We start from the raw sequence: 22,694 nt of genomic DNA, 5'->3' as shown, positions 1-22,694 counted from the left end.
ACACTTCAGATAGTTATAGAGCTTGTCTTATCTTAGGACTGTAACTTTAGGACTTAGTTTATCTGCAGGGTTGTATGACTTCAGTCTCATGGAAACCAGGGACGTTCTACCCTCAGTTTATGCTTGAATTCTCCCTTTTAGGTTATTTATAAATGAATCAGATGTACAACTGATGTCAGGGTCAGAAAATGAATTTGTTGACTCTGGTAATTGTTAAAATTTAGCTACATTGAGATCCCGTGAGCAGGGCCTAAGGACATTAAAGGTTGAAATCTCCTTTATTTTATCAATGTTGACCATATGTTTTACTTCTGGTACCTCATTTGCTTTTAATGCTGAGGTCCAACGTCCAGAAGAAAAATACTATGACAATATTTGAAAGCAGGGAAAATATAAATTTTAATTTACAAAATAAAAAAGAAATAGTTTTATTTAAACAGGGAAAACTGGCAAAATGAGAGCAAAATGTATCAATATTCGTAAATACATAGTGGATCCAGTTGGGCTGCTACCAGTTTATCAAATCACTCACACTATAAATGTCCCAGAAAACGTTTCTCTAGCCACTTTCTCAAAGCCCCCTTGACGTCTTTATTCCTCACACTGTAGATAAGGGGATTCAACACAGGTGTGACTATGGTGTAAAAAGCAGAGACCACCTTGTCGCGGGCCACTGAATGGTAGGATTTGGGCCTCATATAGATGAATATGATGGCTCCATAGAAGAGTCCCACAACAGCCAGGTGAGAGGAGCAGGTGGCAAAGGCTTTTTTCTGAGCGGCTGTGGACTTCATGTGAAGGACAGCAGCCAAGATGAGACTGTAGGAGGCCAGAATGAGAGACAGAGGGATCAGGAGCATCAGGATGCAGCACACATACATGAAAAATTCAAAAAATGTGGTGTCAGCACAAGCAAGGCGCACGAGTGTGGGTGCCTCACAGAAAAAGTGGTTTATTTCCCGAGAATGGCAGTAAGGGAAACTCAGAGTGGCCCCAGCCTGCATCAGACCATCCACCCCTCCCAGAAGCCAGGAACCTGCAGTCATGTGGAAGCAGAGCTTCTGATTCATGAGGATGGGGTAGCGCAGGGGGTGACATATGGCCACATAGCGGTCATAAGCCATGGCCGCTAAGAGGAAGCATTCACCCCCTCCCAGAGTGAGAAACAGGAAGATCTGGGTGCCACAGCCAGCAGGAGAGATGGTCCTGGTGCCCATCAGGTAGTTAGTTGCCATTTTGGGGACTATGGTGGAGACCAGCATCAAGTCCATGAGGGAGAGCTGGCTAAGCAAGAAGTACATGGGCGTGTGAAGCTGGGGGTCCTCATGGATGAGCACGATCATGAGGGCATTGCCCAGCAGGGAGATGAGGAAGATCATGAGCACCATGGAGAAGAGGAACACGTGGGTCTGAGTGTGGTTAAAGAGTCCTAAGAGAATGAAGTTAATTTCTGTGGTGTCATTTAAGCCCTCCATGGCTGAAGTCATGCCTGCAAGGCAAAGAATGATAGGAATGAGTTACTTGAAAGGAAGGTTTGGCATTTACTTAAGAAGAGATGGTCAACTCTTGCTCATCCTACCACTCGGAGACGGGGTAACTCAGAAGAGCCAAGAACAAAGGCTGACCCTCCTGGGATCTCCAGACAATAAAATGACCCTTTGGGGCCTGGGGTGGAGTGGGGATCCTAATGCTCTCTCCTCTTACCTGTAGGTTAAAAGCAGAGGGGGAAATGCCACCATGGGTATTGAGGAATCAAGTCCTCACCTAGAACAGGACTGGAGAACAGTTAGACCTGAGGCTCCTGCGAGGCTTCTCCCTCCCATGCTAGACCTTGACGCTTACTCGGGAGGTGCAGGACCACAGACCTATCCCAGACGCTCATCACTGCGTAGAGAAAGTGTGAGAATGAGAGAGAAATCACCTTCTCCTAGGGAAACCCTGAGCAGTAGTAAACAGGAAGTACTAGAGCTGATACCAGTCACGGCACCAGAGCCAGAGAACCTTCCAGATATAAGAAGAGCCCTTGAACGTTGCCCTCCCCCACTCAAATGGCACAGACATGGACAGTGGCTATCCAGCTCCCATCCTCGGCGATGCCCCTTCCCCAGGAGCCCATCAGCAGGGAGAGGGCCTCCAGACTACTTCCTCAAACTCCCACCCTTTGCGGGGAGCTCTCTGGAAACCCAAACCAGGAGAACAGGTTCTCATCAGCAACCTACATACATACATGAGCAGCACAAATGCATTAAACCTGTACCTACAGAATTTCATATTCAAGAGGAGCTCTACGTACTTGGCAAGAAAGTGATTCAATTCCTTTCATGTGGAGTTGATCATCTCCAGACGGATGGATTAGGCTACTTCTTAAGAATTCTGTTTCCCTCCTCTTACACTGTTGGTGGGAATGCAAGTTGGTGCAGCCACTTTGGAAAACAGTGTGGAGATTCCTCAAGAAATTAAAAATAGAGCTTCCCTATGATCCTGCAATTAGACTACTGGGTATTTACCCCAAAGATACAGATGTAGTGAAAATAAGGGCCATCTGTACCCCAATGTTTATAACAGCAATGGCCACGGTCGCCAAACTGTGCAAAAAACCAAGATTCCCTTCAACAGACGAATGGATATGGAAGATGTGTTCCATATACACCATGGAGTATTATGCCTCCATCAGAAAGGATGAATACCCAACTTTTGTAGGAACATGGACGGAACTGGAAGAGATTATGCTGAGTGAAATAAGTCAAGCAGAGAGAGTCACGTATCGTATGGTTTCACTTATTTGTCGAGCATAACAAATAACATGGAGGACATGGGGAGATGGAGAGGAGAAGGGAGTTGAGGGAAATTGGAAGGGGAGGTGAACCATGAGAGAGTATGGACTCTGAAAAAGTACCTGAGGGTTTTGAAGGGGCGGGGGTGGGAGGTTGAGGGAACCAGGTGGTGGGTATTGGGGAGGGCACGTACTGCATGGAGCAGTGGGTGTGGTGCTAAAACAATGAACACAGTTACGCTGAAAAGAAATTAAAAAAAAGAGAAAAAATATATTAAAGAAGAGATGGTCAAATGACAGAAAGAGAGAGAGAGGGAGAGAGATAGAGACTTGGAGGAATAATTATGTCTTTAGTCTTTCACTTTGCAACAAGATATTGGCCTTACCATCCTATCATACATCTCTGCTGCTATTACACAGTACTTTTTAATCCAAAGAAAATTGTATATCTTGTTAGTGTGCCACGTATAATTTACTCATGTTGTTACGAATATTTATGAAATTCTAGTTGTCTAAAATATTTGTACATCTGTGTTGAGAGAACCTCATAGTCCTGCATTTAGTCAATATTGGTGTGATAGATCACTTAATTATTAATTTTTCATGTTTCTCGCATGCTTCAATTAGTTTCTCAGGGTTTCTTTCAATGAAATGAGGAATTGTTTCAATATAAAATATGCTAAACCAAATGTAAAACTATTATAGTTCAGATTGCAGGTGACAGACACAAAATGGCTATATTTCTCTGTCTTATATGTGTTTTCAGAACATGGTTTCAATGTGCCAGGCTCCCTGCTACCACAGACTCTGCTTCAGAACACCTGCCACAATACTGGCTATGTTATACTGGGGTGTACTTGTGATTTCAGGAAATTTGTCTGAATTTAGAGGCCTTACAATAGTTAATTTTTAAATCTAATATTCATTCATAAAATGCTGAGTTTAATGAAATGTGTGCACTATTAAACCCAATTTTGTGTGAATATAACCCTAAGGAACATAAAAAAAGTTTTAACTTTCAGCCTTAAACATTTGAAAAATACAGCATCCTTTCTTAACTAAAAATCTTAAAAATTTTTAAGCAGTAGAGGGAACATAGCACAATACCTTAAAAGCTACATACAAAAAGAAAACACCAAATACCATTCTGAATGGGAAAAACTGAGGGCTTTACCCCTCAAGTCAGGAACACAACAGGGATGCCCACTCTCACCACTGTTGTTAACCATAGTACTAGAAGTTCAAGCCTCAGCAATCAGAAAACAAAAAGAAATAAAAGGAATTTCAAATTGGAAAAGAAGCAGCCAAAGTCTCACTCTTTGCAGAAGACACGATATTTTATTTGAAAAAAAAAAATAAAAGATTCCAGCTTTTAATTGTTAAAATTCATTGAACAATTCAACAATGTGGCAGGATTTAACATAAATACAAAGAAATCAGTTGCATTTCTATATGCTAACAGGCTGAAGAAAGAGTAAATTTGGATTTGATCCAGTCCACAATTGCACCAAAAACTAAAAGATACCTAGGAAGAAACCTAGCCAAAGAGATAAAGGATTTGTACTCTAAAAACTACAAAACACGCATGAAACAAGTGAGGAAGATATAAGGAAATGGAAAAGCTTTCTATGCTCATGGATTAGAAAAATATACATTTGTAAAATGTCTATTCCACCCACTACAGTCTACACATTCAGTGCAATCCCTATCAAAATACCGTCAACATTTTTCACAGAGCTGGAATAATTAATCCTAAATTTTGTATGGAACCAGTAAAGACCAAATATCCAGAGGGATGTTAAAAAATAAAATTTAACTGGTGGCATCATAATGCCTGATTCAAGCAGTATTACAAAGCTGTGATCAGCAGAGTAGTATGGTTCTGACAGAAAAACAGATTCACAGATCAATAGAACAGAATAGTGTCAGAAATGAACCCCCAACTCTATAATCAACTAATCTTCAACAAAGCAAGAATGAATGTCCAATGGAAAAAAGACAGTCTCTTCAACAAATGGTGTTGGGAAAATTAGCCCCATGCAAAGGAATGAAGTTGGAGCCTATTCTTATACCATACATAAAGATAGAACCAAAATGGATGAGAGACCTAAATGTGAGACAGGAATCCATCTAAATCCAAGAGGGGAACACAGGAAGGAACCTCTTTGACCTTGGCTGCAGCAACTTCTTACCAGATATGTCTCCAAAGGCAGAAGAAAGAAAAGCAGAAATGAACTCTTGGGGCTTCTTCAAGATAAAAATCTGCACACAAAGGTAAGAGTCAACAAAACTGAAAGCCAGTCTACAGAATGGCAGAAGATATTTGCAAATGACATATTAGATAAAGGGCTAGTATCCAAGTTGTATAAAGAACTTCTCAAACTCAACACCCAGGAAACAAAGAGTCCAGTCAAGAAATGGGCAGAAGACATGAAAAGACATTTCTCCAAAGGAGACATATAAATAGACAACAGACACATGAAAACATGTTCCATATCACTTGTTATCAGGGAAATATAAATTGAGACCACAATGAAATACCACATTACACCAGTCAGAATGCTTAAAATTAACAAGTCAGGAAATAACAAATGTTGGCAAAGATGTAGAGAAAGGGGAAACCTCTTACATTATTGGGAATGCAAGGTAGAGAAGCCACTCTGGAAAAAAGTATGGAGGTTCCTCAAAAAGTTAGAAATAGAGATATTCTACAACACCAAACATGCAAATGTGGTGACCTGAATGGGCACCTATACCCCAATGTTTAGAGGAACATGTCCACCAGAGTCAAACTGTGGAAAGAGCCAAGATACCCACTGATGGATGAATGGATAAAGAAGATGTAGTATAAACAAACAATAGAGTATTTCTCAGCCATTGGAAAGGACAAATACTTATGAATACACCAATGTGGATGGAACTGGAGTGTGTTATGCTAAATGAAATACTTTAATCAGATAAAAACAATTGTCATAAGATTTCATTCATTTGTGGAATAGAAGAAACAGTGCAGAGGATCATAATGGAAGGGAGGTGATAAGAAGATGGGAAGAAATCAGAAAGGGAGACAAATCATAAGATTGCTTAACTAAGGGTGAGAAACTGACAGCTGCTGGAATTGAGGTGGGTGGGGCATGGGGTAATCATGTGATGGGCATTAAGAAGGGCTCCTGATGTGACGTGCACTGAATGTTATATGCAAATGATGAATTAATGATCTCTGTATCTGAAGATGTACTGTATGTTGGCTAATTGAATTTAAATTTTTAAAAATCTTACATTCATATTTTATTGCATTGTTTGAATTTTTCTTATAGTTTTAAGTAACTTTATGCATTTTGTTATTTATGTACATTGTCCTAAATTTTTGTTTATATACTCCAGAAATATATTCCCCAGCCTATTTAAAACACCCAGAAAAATTCCATTATTTCATTTTTGTGTTGATGTTTAAATTTTATATTACATGTATTTGGGATGCTTCTAAGTTAGTATTCATTTCATGCTAATGGGCTAGATTACACAGATTAATTTTCTCATCATGAGCCATCTGTATATTATTTGGATAAAACTACTAACCTTGATATGCAAATTGTTTGAAACTGTGACCATGTTGAGTTTGAGATTGTTTTTAAACCATCCTTCATCTAATGTCATCAAATATATCAAACCCTACAATATGAATTCTACAGTTTTCCTCTTTATTTTTTGGTGTGAGTAGACAGATCTGCTCCTTTATGGATTTGCTGAATAACAGGAAAAATAACATAAACATTCTTCAATTCAGCCACCCCAAAGTCAGGACATTTTGGAGATAGAGATATGAATTTCAAATTGCTTCAATAACAAGGATAAGGAGATAAAAGGCTAAGTCTTCTCCTAACTTACTTGTTAGACACGAGTAAGATCTGGACATGTTATCAATCTTAAGTCAGTCTCCTTGTTTCTACACTCAGGTAATTCATAGTTTTCTAGATGGTATTCCAGTGCTGGGTTCATTTGTTCTATTGTGGTTCACTTTGTGCTCTATCCTTGTATTGTAAACTATCAGCTAATGCCCATGCTTCAAAGGACCTTTAAATAGATTTCTCAGATGATAGGTTACTTTAATTATGGTTTTGAATGTCCTAGTTTAAACTAATCCGATTTTAAAATAAAAATTGTGATGACATCAGACACCACATTCATTCTATCTTATGTTTCCAAATGAAAAGTCATGTTAAAAATAAATGTTTGCAATAAACATTTATCCAGCAGGAAATTAAATTTCAGAGATTTTGTGACTTATTTAATAATGCATATTTTGAAAGGTAGAGAACTGATAGCACTAATGTTCTCCCTGATACTTCACTCAACGCAACGATTTTCTTTATGAGTGTTGAAGTACAGACTTAAGGTCTAGACTTATCGTGCTCGAATACCTATTCTACTGATTAGTGGTTGGATACATTTAGGTAATTTAAATTTAAATCTGTTTACATCTCAGCCTTATTACATGAAAATTGGAATGAAATATAGTATCTTTCTCTTTATGAATTGAGATAAAATGTATAAATGTATAGTACATTATATAATACAATATCTCTACAAAGATTATCATTAATAATTAACCTGCTGTTTTATTTATTAGCTATAAATAGATAGTTCCCATGCAAATGTTTTCTTTTCTTTTTTTTAAATATTTTATTTATTTGACAGAGAGAAATCACAAGCAGGCAGAGAGGCAGGCAGAGAGAGGAGGAAGCAGGCTCCCTGCGGAGCAGAGAGCCTGATGCAGGGCGTGATACCAGGACCCTGAGATCATGACCTGAGCCAAAAGCAGAGGCTTTAACCCGCTGAGCCACCCAGGCGCCCCACCATGCAAATGTTTTCAAGGAAAATGAATATTTATTTGAAAACAAATGTGCAATTAAGTTACACATTTTTTTAAAATCTAGGAATAATTTCAGTGACATAACATTTATAATAAGTGTGGATTGGACATTGCATTCAAAACACCAATTATGAATTTTTTAAAACAGAACAAACACACATGACTATGGTAATTTTAATCATTCCAAGGCAATATGTTCTTTGATTATTCATTTTGAAACAGTTTCTTATGCTCTGAAGCTAGAACTCAATCACAAGAAGAAAGCTGGAAAGAACCCAAATACATGGAGACTAAACAGCATCCTTCTAAAGAATGAATGGGTTAACCAGGAAATTAAAGAAGAATTGAAAAAATTCATGGAAACAAATGATAATGAAAACACAACAGTTCAAAATCTGTGGGACACAGCAAAGGCAGTCCTGAGAGGAAAATATATAGCGGTACAAGCCTTTCTCAAGAAACAAGAAAGGTCTCAAGTACACAACCTAACCCTACACGTAAAGGAGCTGGAGAAAGAACAAGAAAGAAACCCTAAACCCAGCAGGAGAAGAGAAATCACAAAGATCAGAGCAGAAATCAATGAAATAGAAACCAAAAAAACAATAGAAAAAATCAATGAAACTAGGAGCTGGTTCTTTGAAAGAATCAATAAGATTGATAAACCCCTGGCCAGACTCATCAAAAAGAAAAGAGAAAGGACCCAAATCAATAAAATCATGAATGAAAGAGGAGAGATCCCAACTAACACCAAAGAAATACAGACAATTATAAGAACATACTATGAGCAACTCTACGCCAAAAAATTGGACAATCTGGAAGAAATGGATGCATTCCTAGAGACATATAAACTACCACAACTGAACCAGGAAGAAATAGTAAACCTGAACAGGCCCATAACCAGTAAGGAGATTGAAACAGTCATCAAAAATCTCTTGTTTTAATGTGTTTTAAAAGTTGTACTAGAACATGGAATTTATGATACATAATATATTGTTTTCATTAATAAATAAGCACAAAGATTAAAAGATAAAAGTTTATTCTTTGGTATTTCCTATTAACAGTTTATTTTAATTATGTTTAAATCCATAGGTTTAAAATACAAGTTAGATAGACATTCAAGAGTATATCTAACCGCCTGTGTTGTTTTATTGCACATTAAAACCAGGAGGGGAAGTGGGTGGGGGATGGGGTAACTGGGTGTTGGGCATTGAGGAGGGAACTTGATGTAATGACAACAATGGGTGTTGTTTGCAACTGATGAATCACTAACTTCTATCTCTGAAACTAATTTAAAAAGATATAATATTATCATATTCTGTTTGGGTAAAACCTATGACTACACAGAATCTAACATCCCTTTAGATTCATTGTTTCATTTCCATCCACACTTCAAAGTGGTTTTTTTTGGAAATAGCAAAGCTTCACCATTCCCATCTCTATGTTTTATGTTAAATACCTCACTGACCAATATGATAAATACCTCACTGAACAATATTTTGGGCTCATCCTCATGTGGTCTTTTTTTCAATTAGATCCTAAATATTAAAGGTAAATAACCCTGATTCTCATGTATGTGCTACAGATGTAACAACTCAGACATAATGAGGATGAAGAAAAGTTGTAGAAAGTAATATTCCAAGGACTATGAGAACTCCTTAATACCTAATGTCCCATCCAATATAGCAAAAACTAAAAGGAGTAGATACTATTTTATTTTGAAATTGCACAGGAAGTAGCTGAGATGTGAGATGATTTGTATCTGGAAAATCAAGGGGTGAAACCAGGTATCAATGAAGTACCCTCAATCCCAAACCCAGCTTCTGGAAGTTAACTTCCGACATTCTTGTTAGTTCTTTCAGTATTTTTATTCCAACTATTCCCTTGATAATAAGAAGGTTGGCACATTAACAAACAAAATAAAGTAAGTAATGGACTCTCAAAGTCATAGGCTACACTAAATGATTAACTTTCATGAAATTGGTAAATGGATTAAAAAAGTGAACTGTTCTTTATACTTTTCTGGATGAATGCATTCCCACACTCAGTCTTCCTACAAAATCAATATAATTACAAACAGGAAATACAGAATAAACATATTTTAAATAAATTTTTTTGAGTGCACTAAAACACATAGAATATAACTAGGGATGTTTACTAAACCAAGGGAACACACGAACTCCTGTCCTCTCTACAATTCAAGTTACATAAAGGACCCTCTCAGAGGTTCCAGCTCATGCACAATTCAAGCAGGGAGGACTGAGGAGATTAAGTGCATGGGCATGTGTCTCAGTGAGAGCACACCTTGAGGATGGATTCCAAGAATTGCAAGTTCTGGAAAGTAGAGCACATTCTTACATCCTATGGGTCTCAAGTTTGTGTTTTAAAAGTGAGTCTTTAAAAATGGATAAAAAAATTAAAGTGAATCATTAATTACATTACATGGTTACTGCAAAAATAACATAAGATATTGTTTCATGAGTACTTAATTGATCACTGGAAAATGGACAACCATTTTAATTTACTCAAGAAAAATATAATTTTTCCTATGGGAAACTAATTAATAGAGGAGAAAATTGATGAAATCAAAAGATCCATCTAATTTGGGAGGTTGAGCAGGAACCAAATTTCAAGTTTCCTGACAAATTCATCAATATATTGTGCATAATTGATATATGATAAATCAGATTGACATTATAGTAGAAAATGTACACTCTCAGAAAAAATTGAAGAAGCACAGATTAAACAAAATATTTTTTAATATTTTTACTACAGTATTTAAGTTTCTCTTTGTAACATAAGTTACTGGTTAGAATAGATTAACAGATAATTATATGATAATAATTAAAATTATCTATATTTTCATTTGAAAATGTTAAGTGAGAACTTTAAGACTACCCTTATCCCTTGGAATCACTGATATATGCTCTTCAAGATATCATTCTAAAATGTAACCTGGAAGAATGTGAAAAACATCTTATATACACAAAAGTTTTTCACATTCCTCTACAATGTGTAATAAGAAGTTATATAGCCGAAGTATTAAAATTATCACTATGGAACACAATATAACAGCCAGAATGGCATTACATATTATGTTAATTCAGAAAAAAATCCATGTTTTAAAAATTTATAAAATGTCTTTAGCAAAGAGTCAAAGAAAATAGTTACGATGACATTGATTGAAATCCTCATATTTTAACTTCTCTGTTCTTTATGGATACTTTTCCATGGATTACTAGTCCTTAAAATTAGAGAACTAAATGGAGAAAACTGAAAGCACTCTAGAACATGTTTTATGCACCCAGTCTGAAAGTCCTGGATCTCACCTGCTTCAGGGGAAGCCACCACAGAGATCCAGAGCTCTAATGATCCACGTCTCCAACACCCAAACCACTATTTGAAATTCAGAAAATGCTTTCTTTCTAATATAAAGTGCATGTCACCTGGCTAAAACCTAAGAAGTCCTCAGTTCCAGGCTCTGGAAATGCCAGTTGGAAGGCATTTAAAAGAATACAGATGACCAAACACCTTCTCTGTTTATCATCTCCATGTGGATTATTTTAAATCTCAGGGTAGCTGATCCCTAAAGAAATGTCCTGTTTGACCCACATAATGCTCGAATCAGGATATGACAAATTTGAAAGTGAGATCTGCCGCATAATAGTGTTAAATGAGATAATGTATGCAAACTACCCAGGAGTACCTTCAATCCTGCTAGCCTGTGTTATAGTAATGACCAATGTGTCAAGAAAATCTGGCAATTACATATGGGACAGAGTAAAATTTATCCCATCCCCCAGTTAAAAATCTCCCCAAAACGTGAGACTAAATTCTACCTTTATATTCTGGAAATTTTCTAGATAGATGATTTAGGGTAAGTTACATATGCAATCTAAGCTTCATGTTAACCATCTATGAAAGAGGAATAATGTCTCTACCATAGTATTTTTTATTGAGTTTAATTTATACAGTGAATAGGAGGCACTAGATATATCAAATACATGCTTGCTTTCTTCTTTCTTTTTGCTCAAGTGGATATTTGCTTTCTTCCTGATTGACACATAGCAATGAGGTAAGGAAATTTAAAAAAAATGACAACAAATAATTTCATAAAGGCTGGAGATAATTACAATGCTCATAATGACCAAAGCATAAGTTTGCAGTATTACTTTAATTAAAATAAATTCATAAATTCTAGTAGAATTCTCCAAACCAATATATAAAGGATTTAAAATATTTTGTCTTTATATAGGTATTTAATGATACCCACAACCAATGGTGTATGACATGAGAAGAAAAAATATTTATATGAACATATTCATATATATAAATGAATCAAAAGCTGTTGATTCTGGATAAGTTAATTAAACAAAAACAACAATATTAACTAATAATGATATTAATAACAGCACTAACATTTACCAAAACTATTATTTTTATTGAGGAATTACTGAGTGATGTACATCCTGCCTAAAGGTGTATTTTCATGATTCTACATAAATAGGACTAAGGAAAAACCATCTATTACATAACTCAACAGCAACATATATGTCACTGCAATCACTGCAAACTTGTACTTTTTAATTATTTAGCTGTAATAAATTTTAAAAATTTTTTTGAAGTGGTAACATTTTTAATTTTACTGAAGTGTACAAATGGACATAGCAACATGAAAAATTTATAATAGTACAGTAAGATAGGTCACTCCCCCAAATCCCCACACCAAGTGTTATCAAAATGGTTTAGATAAATAAATAGAATTGTTCACCTGAGATAAGCAGGCCCTGATATTCATAATTGACCTGGTATTATGAGAATGCCTTGGTATTGCTTGGAGCTGGCCTTGGTGTTCTTCTATTAGATATATACAAGTTCACAGAAAGCGATATGGTGACCATAAATATGGTAAAATGGGGCAAAATATGTCTGTGTTGTATTCTCTGGACACTGTGGATATATTGGTTTATACGGCAAAGTAATGTCCAGGTTACAGATGGAATTAAGGTTGCTGATCACTTCATTTTATTTTTTTATTTATTTTTTAAAAGATTTTATTTATTTATTTGACAGAGAGAGAGATCACAAGTAGGCCGAAAGGCAGGCAGAGAGAGAGGGGGTAGAAGGCACCCTACTGAGCAGAGAGCCCAATGTGGGGCTTGATCCCAGGATCCTGAGACCAAAACATGAACTGAAGGTGGAGGCTTAACTCACTGAGCCAGAGAGGCACCCCTAATCTCTTCACTTTAAAGTAGGAGATTATGTGGGATATCAGTGTGAACCCAAACTAATCATGAGCGTCTTTAAAAGTGGGAGCCAGAAGCTGAAGGAATCAGAAAATAGCAGTGTGAGGTTTCTGCTCAATGTTGCTGACTTCAAAAGTCAGTGAAGGAGGGCACCAGCCATGGAGCACAGGAGACATCTAGAAAGTGAAAAGGCAAGGAAACTAGTCTCTTCTAGATTTTCCAGAGGAAATGTAGCCTGAAAATGACTAGATTATAGCTCAGAGAGACCAATTTCAGACTTCTGACTACATGAACTATAAGAAAATAAACTGATTTTTTTAAGCTAATGATGATGTAGTAAGTGTTGTATCAGTAATAGAAAATTAATACCATCAACATCAAGCACAAGTAAGTGAAACCATATGATAATTGACTTTCTCTGCTTGACTTTTTTCACTCAGCATAATCTCTTCTAGTCCCTTCCATGTTGATAACAAAAGTTGGGTATTCATCCTTTCTGATGGAGGCATAATACTCCATTGTATGTATGGACCACATCTTCTTTATCCATTCGTCTGCTGAATGGCATTTCAGCTCTCTTCACAGTTTGGTGACAATGGTCATTGTTACTATGAACATTGGGGTACAGATGGCCCTTCTTTACACTACGTCTGTATCTTTGGGATAGATACTGAATAGTGCAATTGCAGGGTCATAGGGTAGCTCTATTCTTAATTTCTGAAGAAATATCCACAGTGTTTTCCAGAGTGGTTGCACCAACTTGCATTCTTACCAACACTGTAAGAGGGTTCCCCTTTCTCCACATCCTCTCCAACAGGCGTTGTTTCCTGTCTTGCTAATTTTGGCCATTCTAACTGGTATAAGGTGGTATCTCAATGTGGTTTTGATTTGAATCTCCCTGATGGCTCATAATGATGAACATATTTTCATGTGTCTGTAAGCCATTTGTATGTCTTCTTTGGAGAAATGTCTGTTCATGTCTTCTGACCATTTTGGCTTACATTATTTAACTTAACTTAGGTAAACTATGATGTTTAAGTTACCAAAAAGATTTGAGAAATTATTAAAATGACTAAATGTTTTTTTCTTTTATTTATGCAATTTCCTTGCTCTCAGCAATTATGTTTAGATTACTTACAAAAATTTATCATACCATGTTATTTTCTTTGCTGATTTTCTTACAGATAAAATGAAATATTTGACTCATAAATCCATGTACCAAAACTTGAATGTCTTCATTCTGTTCAAGGTTGATAACTCCAAATAAAAGTCTATTCTCATTAAAACACCAATTATAAACTTGCTTTCATTTACCATATGTTATCTCATAACATTTTGGTTAATTTCTATTATCTTCTTGTGAAATTCAGGAATCATTTAATTTATATATATGCTTAATTTTTTTTTATTTTTATTTGTTTATTTACAGCATAACAGTGTTCATTGTTTTGGCATCACACCCAGTACTCCATGCAGTACGTGCCCTCCCTATTACCCACCACCTGGTTCCTCAACCTCCCAACCTCCCCCCCATGCCCCTGCCGCCCCTTCATAACCCTCTGGTTGTTTTTCAGAGACCATAGTCTCTCATGGTTCATATCCCCTTCCAGTTTCCCTCAACTCCCTCTCCTCTCCATCTCCCCATGTCCTCCATGGTATTTGTTATGCTCCACAAATAAGTGAGACCATATGATACTTGACTCTCTCTGCTTGACTTATTTCGCTCAGCATAATTTCTTCCAGACCCGTCCATGTTGCTACAAAAGTTGGGTATTCGTCCTTTCTGATGGAGGCATAATACTCCATTGTGTATATGGACCACATCTTCCTTACCCATTCATCCGTTGAAGGGCATCTTTGTTCTTTCCACAGTTTGGCGACCGTAGCCATTGCTGCAATAAACATTGGGGTACAAATGGCCCTTCTTTTCACTACATCTGTATCTTTGGGGTAAATACCCAGCAGTGCAATTGCAGGGTCATAGGGAAGCTCTATTTTTAATTTCTTCAGGAATCTCCACACTGTTCTCCAAAGTGGCTGCACTAACTTGCATTCCCACCAACAGTGTAAGAGGGTTCCCCTTTCTCCACATCCTCTCCAACACACGTTGTTTCCTGTCTTGCTAATTTTGGCCATTCTAACTGGGGTCAGGTGGTATCTCAATGTGGTTTTAATTTGAATCTCCCTGATGGCTAGTGATAATGAACATTTTTTCATGTGTCTGATAGCCATTTGTATGTCTTTTTTGGAGAAGTGTCTGTTCATATCTTCTGCCCATTTTTTTGATATGATTATCTGTTTTGTGTGTGTTGAGTTTGAGAAGTTCTTTATAGATCCTGGATATCAACCTTTTGTCTGTACTGTCATTTGCAAAGATCTTCTCCCATTCCGTGGGTTGCCTCTTTGTTTTGTTGACTGTTTCCTTTGCTATGCAGAAGCTTTTGATCTTGATGAAGTCCCAAAAGTTCATTTTTGCTTTTGTTTCCTTGGCCTTTGGAGACATATCTTGAAAGAAGTTGCTGTGGCTGATATCAAAGAGGTTACTGCCTATGTTCTCCTCTAGGATTCTGATAGATTCTTGTGTCACGTTGAGGTCTTTTATCCATTTCGAGTTTATCTTTGTGTAGGGTGTAAGAGAATGGTCGAGTTTCATTCTTCTACATATCGCTGTCCAGTTTTCCCAGCACCATTTATTGAAGAGACTGTCTTTTTTCCATTGGATATTTTTTCCTGTTTTGTCGAAGATTATTTGACCATAGAGTTGAGGGTCCATATCTGGGCTCTCCACTCTGTTCCACTGGTCTATGTGTCTGTTTTTATGCCAGTACCACACTGTCTTGGTGATCACAGCTTTGTAGTAAAGCTTGAAATCGGGTAACGTGATGCCGCCAGTTTTGTTTTTGTTTTTCAACATTTCCTTAGCAATTCGGGGTCTCTTCTGATTCCATACAAATTTTAGGATTATTTGCTCCAGCTCTTTGAAAAATATCGGTGGAATTTTGATCGGAATGGCATTAAAAGTATAGATTGCTCTAGGCAGTATAGACATTTTAACAATGTTTATTCTTCCAATCCAAGACCATGGAACAGTCTTCCATCTTTTTGTGTCTTCTTCAATTTCTTTCATGAGTGTTCTGTAGTTCCTCGAGTACAGGTCCTTTACTTCTTTGGTTAGGTTTATGCCCAGGTATCTTATGGTTCTTGGTGCTATAGTAAATGGAATCGATTCTCTAATTTCCCTTTCTGTATTTTCATTGTTGGTGTATAAGAAAGCCACTGATTTCTGTACATTGACTTTGTATCCTGCCACGTTACTGAATTGCTGTATGAGTTCTAGTAGTTTGGGGGTGGAGTCTTTGGGGTTTTCCATATAAAGAATCATGTCATCTGCAAAGAGAGAGAGTTTGACTTCTTCCTTGCCAATTGGGATACCTCTTATTTCTCTTTGTTGTCTGATTGCCGTTGCTAGAACTTCTAATACTATGTTGAACAAGAGTGGTGAGAGTGGGCATCCTTGTCGTGTTCCTGATCTCAACGGGAAGGCTGCAAGCTTTTTCCCATTGAGGATGATATTTGCTGTGGGTCTTTCATAGATAGATTTTATGAAGTTTAGGAATGTTCCCTCTATCCCTATACTTTGAAGCATTTTCATCAGGAACGGATGCTGGATTTTGTCAAATGCTTTTTCTGCATCAATTGAGAGGACCGTGTGGTTCTTCTCTCTTCTCTTATTGATGTGTTCTATCACACTGATTGATTTACGAATGTTGAACCAACCTTGCAACCCAGGGATGAATCCCACCTGGTCATGGTGGATAATCTTTTGAATGTGCTGCTGGATCCTGTTTGCTAGGATCTTGTGGAGAATCTTTGCATCCATATTCATCAGTGATATTGGTCTGAAATTCTTCCTTTTGGTAGGGTCTTTGCCTGGTTTGGGGATCAGGGTAATGCTGGCTTCATAAAAAGAGTCTGGAAGTTTTCCTTCTGCTTCCATTTTTTGGAAGAGCTTCAGGAGAATTGGTGTGATTTCTTCTTTGAAAGTTTGGTAGAATTCCCCAGGGAATCCGTCAGGTCCTGGGCTCTTGTTTTTTGGGAGGTTTTTGATCACTGCTTCAATCTCATTACTAGATATCTGTCTATTCAGGTTGTCAATTTCTTCCTGGTTCAATTTTGGGAGTTTGTAGCTTTCCAGGAATGCATCCATTTCATCTAGGTTGCTTAGCTTATTGGCATATAACTGTTGGTAATAATTTCTGATGATTGTTTCTATTTCCTTGGTGTTAGTTGTGATCTCTCCCTTTTCATTCATCATTTTATTAATTTGGCCTTTCTCTCTTTTCTTTTGGATTAGTGTGGCCAATGGTTTATCGATCTTATTGATTCTTTCAAAAAACCAGCTTCTAGTTTCATTGATACGTTTTACTGTATCTCTCGTTTCTACCTCATTGATCTCTGCTCTAATCTTGATTATTTCCCTTCTTGCACGTGGGGTTGGTTTGATTTGTTGTTGATTCTCCAGTTCTTTAAGGTGTAGAGACAGCTGGTGTATTCTGGATTTTTCAATGTTTTTGAGGGAGGCTTGGATGGCTATGTATTTCCCCCTTAGAACCGCCTTTGCTGTATCCCATAGGTTTTGGACTGAGGTGTCTTCATTCTCATTGGTTTCCATGAGTTGATCCAAGCATTTTTAAGCAAGGTGGTCTTTAGCTTCCAGGTGTTTGAGTTCCTTCTGAACTTTTCCTTGTGATTGAGCTCCAGTTTCAAAGCATTGTGATCGGAGAATATGCAGGGAATAATGTCAGTCTTTTGGTATCGGTTGAGTCCTGCTTTGTGACCCAGTATGTGGTCTATTCTGGAGAAGGTTCCATGTGCACTTGAGAAGAATGAGTATTCTGTTGTTTTAGGGTGGAATGTTCTGTGTATGTCTATGAGGGCCATCTGGTCCAATGTTTCATTCAATGCTTTTATTTCTTTATTAATTTTCTGCTTTGACGATCTATTAGTGTGAGAAGCATGTTAAGATCCCCTAATATTAATGTATTCATATCAAAATGATTCTTTTTCTTGATTAATAGTTTTCATATGTAATTGGGTGCTCCCATATTGGGGGCGTAGATATTTACATTGTTACATTGTTAGATTGTCTTGATGGATAGTCCCTTTAAGAATGATGTAGTGTCCTTCTGTATCTCTGACTACAGTCTTTAGCTTAAAATCTAATTTATCTGATATGAGAATCGCTACCTTGGCCTTCTTTTGAGGCCCATTGGCATGAAAAATGCTTCTCCATCCCTTCACTTTCAGTCTGGGTGTATCCTTAGGTTTCAAATGGGTCTCTTGTAGACAACATATGGATGGGTCCTGTAGTTTTATCCAATCTGCATCCCTGTGTCATTTTATGGGCGCATTTAGGCCATTCACATTGAGAGTGATTATTGATATATACGTTTTGAGTGACATCATGTTACCTTTGAAGTCTTTCTGTCTGTAGATTGTTTCTATATTTCTGTTCAATGATATTCTTAGGATTTTTTCTCTTTTATAGGACCCCCCCTTAGTATTTCTTGCAGTATCGGCTTGGTGGTTGCATAGTCTTTTAAGCATTGCCGGTCTTGGAAACTCTTTATCTCTCCATCCATTCTGAATGTCAGTCTTGCTGGATAAAGTATTCTTGGCTGCATGTTCTTCTCATTTAGTACTCTGAATATATTTTGCCAGCCCTTCCTGGCTTACCAGGTTTCTGTGGAAAGGTCTGATGTTATTCTAATGGGCTTTCCTCTGTATGTAAGGAGCTTCTTTGTCCTAGCTGGTTTTAAGAGGGTCTGTCTTGAATGATAATTTTTCATTTTAACTGTAAGGTGTCGTGAGGGCTTTCAAGAATCTAAAATCTTGGGGGAAACCTCTCTGCCTCTAGTACATGAACGTTGTTTCCATTCGTGAGTTTGGGAAAATTTTCATAGACAACTTGTTCCACTATATCTTCTAGACTTCTTTCTTTTTCCTCCCCTTCAGGGAGGATTTCTGTCAATGTACCGTAATCAGTGGCTTTCTCATACACTAAGAATGAAAATACAGAAAGGCAAATTAGAGAATCGATTCCATTTACTATAGCACCAAGAACCATAAGATACCTGGGAATAAACCTAACCAAAGACATAAAGGATCATGACCTGAGCTGAAGGCAGAGGCTTTAACCCACTGAGCCAACCAAGTGCCCCCAAATATATCTCTTCTAAACTGACTTTAGTCACATAAAATTTTCTTTTGAATTTCAATATCTAATTAGATTCTGGAATATATCAATTTCTTATTTTGTTTTTGAAAAGTAGTTTTTAATATTAATCCTAATCAAAATTACCTTAACCTTTTGCAAAAGTCTGAACTCCTAAGTGATAAATAAAAATAAAAATAAATTTAGGATATGTACATTTTATTATCTCACGTATTTGAAAACTTTCTGGTTTGGATAGCTGACATTGGTCCTCCAGGCATGAAATGAACAGTAATTTTTCAAAGTAGACTCCTTTGACTATTTTCCAAATCTATGCTTATTCTTGTCTTTCATCCTTGCCCTTGGCATTTTACAAAGACTAAATAGCATTTGTGATTTCAGGACATCTTTGGAGATTAAGGAGAACACGTGGTGTTTTGTCGGTGTATTCACTTCGGAATGTCCACTGAGACATGAATAATGCAGGTTACATCACCAATAGCTTGGCATGGCCAAAGTTTAAAATGAGTTCTGATAATTTGTGTAGATGTTTTAACAACTATGCTAAAGGTTAATTCAGTGGGTAAACAAATATATTTATTCAGACTTTTTGGGCACTATGTCTCTCAAATACAAATTCATGTATAAATTCTTTTCATATTTTGGATATTAACCCCTTATTGGACACACTATTTGCAAATACCTTCTCCTATTTAGAAGACTCTTATTTTTATAATTTAATACAATTAGTCAGCACATAGTACATAATTATTTCAAATGCAGAGTTCAGTAATTCATCACTTACATATAACATCCAGTGCTCATCACATCACATGCCCCTTTAATGCCTATAACCCAGTTATCCTATACTCCCACCACTCCCCTTTCAGCAACACTAAGGTTCTGTTTCATAGTTAAAAGTCTCTCATGTTTTTCTCCCTCGCTGGTTTCTTCCCATTTCCCCTTTTCCTCCCTTCCCCTCTGATCCTCTGTGCTGTTTCTTATATTCCTCATATGAGTAAAACTATATGATAATTTTCTTTTTCCGATTGACTTATTTTGCTCAGCATAATACCCTCCAATTCCATCCACGTTGATATAAGTGGGAAGAATCCATACTTTCTGATGACTGACTAATATTCCATTACATCTTCTATATCCATTTATCTGTTGATGGACATCTTGGCTCTTTCCATTGTTTGGCAATTTTGAGAATTTCTGCTATAAACATTGGGGTGCAGGGCCCTTCAGATCACTACATTTGTATATTTGAGATAAATACCTAGTAGTGCAATTGGTAGGTTGTAGGGTAGCTCTATGTTTAACTTCCTGAGGACCCCTCATACTGTATTCCAGAGTGACTGTACCAGCTTGCTTTTCCACCAACAGTGGAAGAGGTTTCCCCCTTTCTCCACATCCTTGACAACATTCACTGTTTCTTGACTTGTTAATTTTAACCATTCTGAGTGGTATAAGGCAGTATTGCATTGCAGTTTTGATTTGTATTTCCCTGATGGCTAGTGATAGTGAGCATTCCTCATGTGTCTGTTGGCCATTTTTATGAAATGCCTTTTCTGCATTGATTGAGAGGATCATATGACTCGTGTCCTTTCTTACATTAATGTGATATATCATGTAAATTGATTTGTGGATGTCAAACCCCCCTTACTTGCAACCCAGGAATACATACCAATTGGTCATGGTGAATAATGCTTCTAACTTACTGTTGGACTCTATTGGCTAGTATTTTGGTATTTTGACAACCATTTTCATCAGGGAATATTTCATCAGGGACATTAGTCTGCAATTCTTATTTTGGTGGGGTCTTTTTCTGGTTTTGGGATCAAGGTAATTCTTGCCTCATAGAATGAGTTTGGATATTTCACTTCCATTTCTTTTTTTTTTTAAGATTTTATTTATTTATTTGAGAGAGAGAGAGATCACAAGTAGGCCGAGAGGCAGGCAGAGAGAGAGAGGAGGAAGCAGGCTCCCTGCGGAGCAGAGAGCCCGATGCGGGGCTCGATCCCAGGACCCTGAGATCATGACCTGAGCCGAAGGCAGTGGCTTAATCCACTGAGCCACCCAGGCACCCCTTCACTTCCATTTCTATCTTTTGAAACAGCTTCAGAAGTATATGTAGTAGTTATTTTTAAAATATTTGGTAGAATTCCCCTGGGAAGCCATCTGGCTCTGGACTCTTCTTTGTTGGGAGATTTTTGATTAATGCTTCAATTTCCTTGCTGGTTATGGGCCTGTTCAGGTTTCATATTTCTTCCTATTTCACTATTGGTGTTTATAAATTTCCAGGAATGCATCCATTTCTTCCAGATTGACATACTATGTTCTTAAAATTGTTTGTATTTCCTTGGTGTTGGTCATGATCTCTCCTCTTTAATTCATATTTCTTTTAATTTTGGTCCTTTCCCTTTTCTTTTGACCAGTCTAGTTAGGGCTTTATAGACTTTATTAATTATTTCAAAGACCCACCTTTCAGTTTCTTTGATCTCTTCTATTGCTCTTTTGTTTTCTATTTCATTGATTTCTGCTCTAATTATTATTTCTCATCTCCTGCTTGGCTTATGCCTATTTGTTTTTCCCACTTCTTCTCCTTTAGATGTATCATTACAATGTGTATTCGAGACTTTTCTAGTTTGGTTTTTTTTTTTTTTTTTTTTTAGAAAGTCTTATTTTGCTATATACTTTCCTCTTAGAACCATATTTTCTGCATCTCAGAAGTTTTGGACAGTTGTTTTTCATTTTCATTTGTTTCCATGCATTTTTAAAGTTCTTCTTTAATTTCCTGGCCCACCCATTCATTCTTTAGTAGGATGCTTTTTAACCTCCAATTAATTGAGTTCCTTCCATATTTCCTGTTGTGATTGTGTTCAAATCTCAAAGCATTGTGGCCTGAAATTATGCAGAGAAAAATTTCAATCTTTTTGTTTTGGTTGAAAAGTGATTTGTGATGCAATATGAGATCTATTCTGGAGAATGTTTCATGAGTACTGGAGAGAAAGTTGTATTCTGCTGCTTAAGGATAGAATGCTCTGTTTATATCTGTGAAGTCCATCTGGTCCAATGTGTCATTCAAAGACCTTGTTTCCATGTTGATCTTATCCTTAGATGATCTGTCTATTCTGAACTTGATGCTGAAGGCCTTTAATAATATTATATTATTATTAATGTGTTCATTTAATCTGCTTATTAATTGGTTGACGTAATTGGTTGCTTTCAAGTCACAAACATAAATATTTATAGTTAGATCTTCTTGTTGGATTGACCCTTTATGTATTATATAGTGTCCCCCTTCATCTTTTTTTTTATTATTTATTTGACAGAGAGAGATCACAAGTAGGCAGAGAGGCAGGCAGAGAGAGAGGAGGAAGCAGGCTCCCCACGGAGCAGAGAGCCTGATGCGGGGTTCGATCCCAGGACCCTGAGATCATGACCTGAGCCGAAGGCAGCGGCTTAATCCACTGAGCCACCCAGGCGCCCCTGTCCCCCTTCATCTTATACTACAGTCTTTGGTTTTAAAATCAAAATTTGTCTGATAATAGGACTGTTATCTCCAGCTTTCTTTGATGTCTCTTA

The 22,694-nt window shown here is 37.0% G+C and overlaps 1 protein-coding gene across 1 annotated transcript; it reads right to left on the bottom strand.

Annotated features, from left to right (window-relative positions):
- Window positions 1-533: 533 nt before the first annotated feature.
- On the bottom strand, window positions 534-1,475 carry LOC123938369 (olfactory receptor 2T33-like). Its single transcript, XM_045999696.1, has one exon. It carries the CDS (start codon window positions 1,473-1,475, stop codon window positions 534-536), a length of 942 nt encoding a protein of 313 aa, XP_045855652.1.
- Window positions 1,476-22,694: the final 21,219 nt, after the last annotated feature.

This window comes from Meles meles, chromosome 3 (assembly GCF_922984935.1).
Source record: "Meles meles chromosome 3, mMelMel3.1 paternal haplotype, whole genome shotgun sequence".
NCBI lineage: Eukaryota > Metazoa > Chordata > Mammalia > Carnivora > Mustelidae > Meles > Meles meles.
This window is presented reverse-complemented; position numbering and strand designations above follow the sequence as displayed.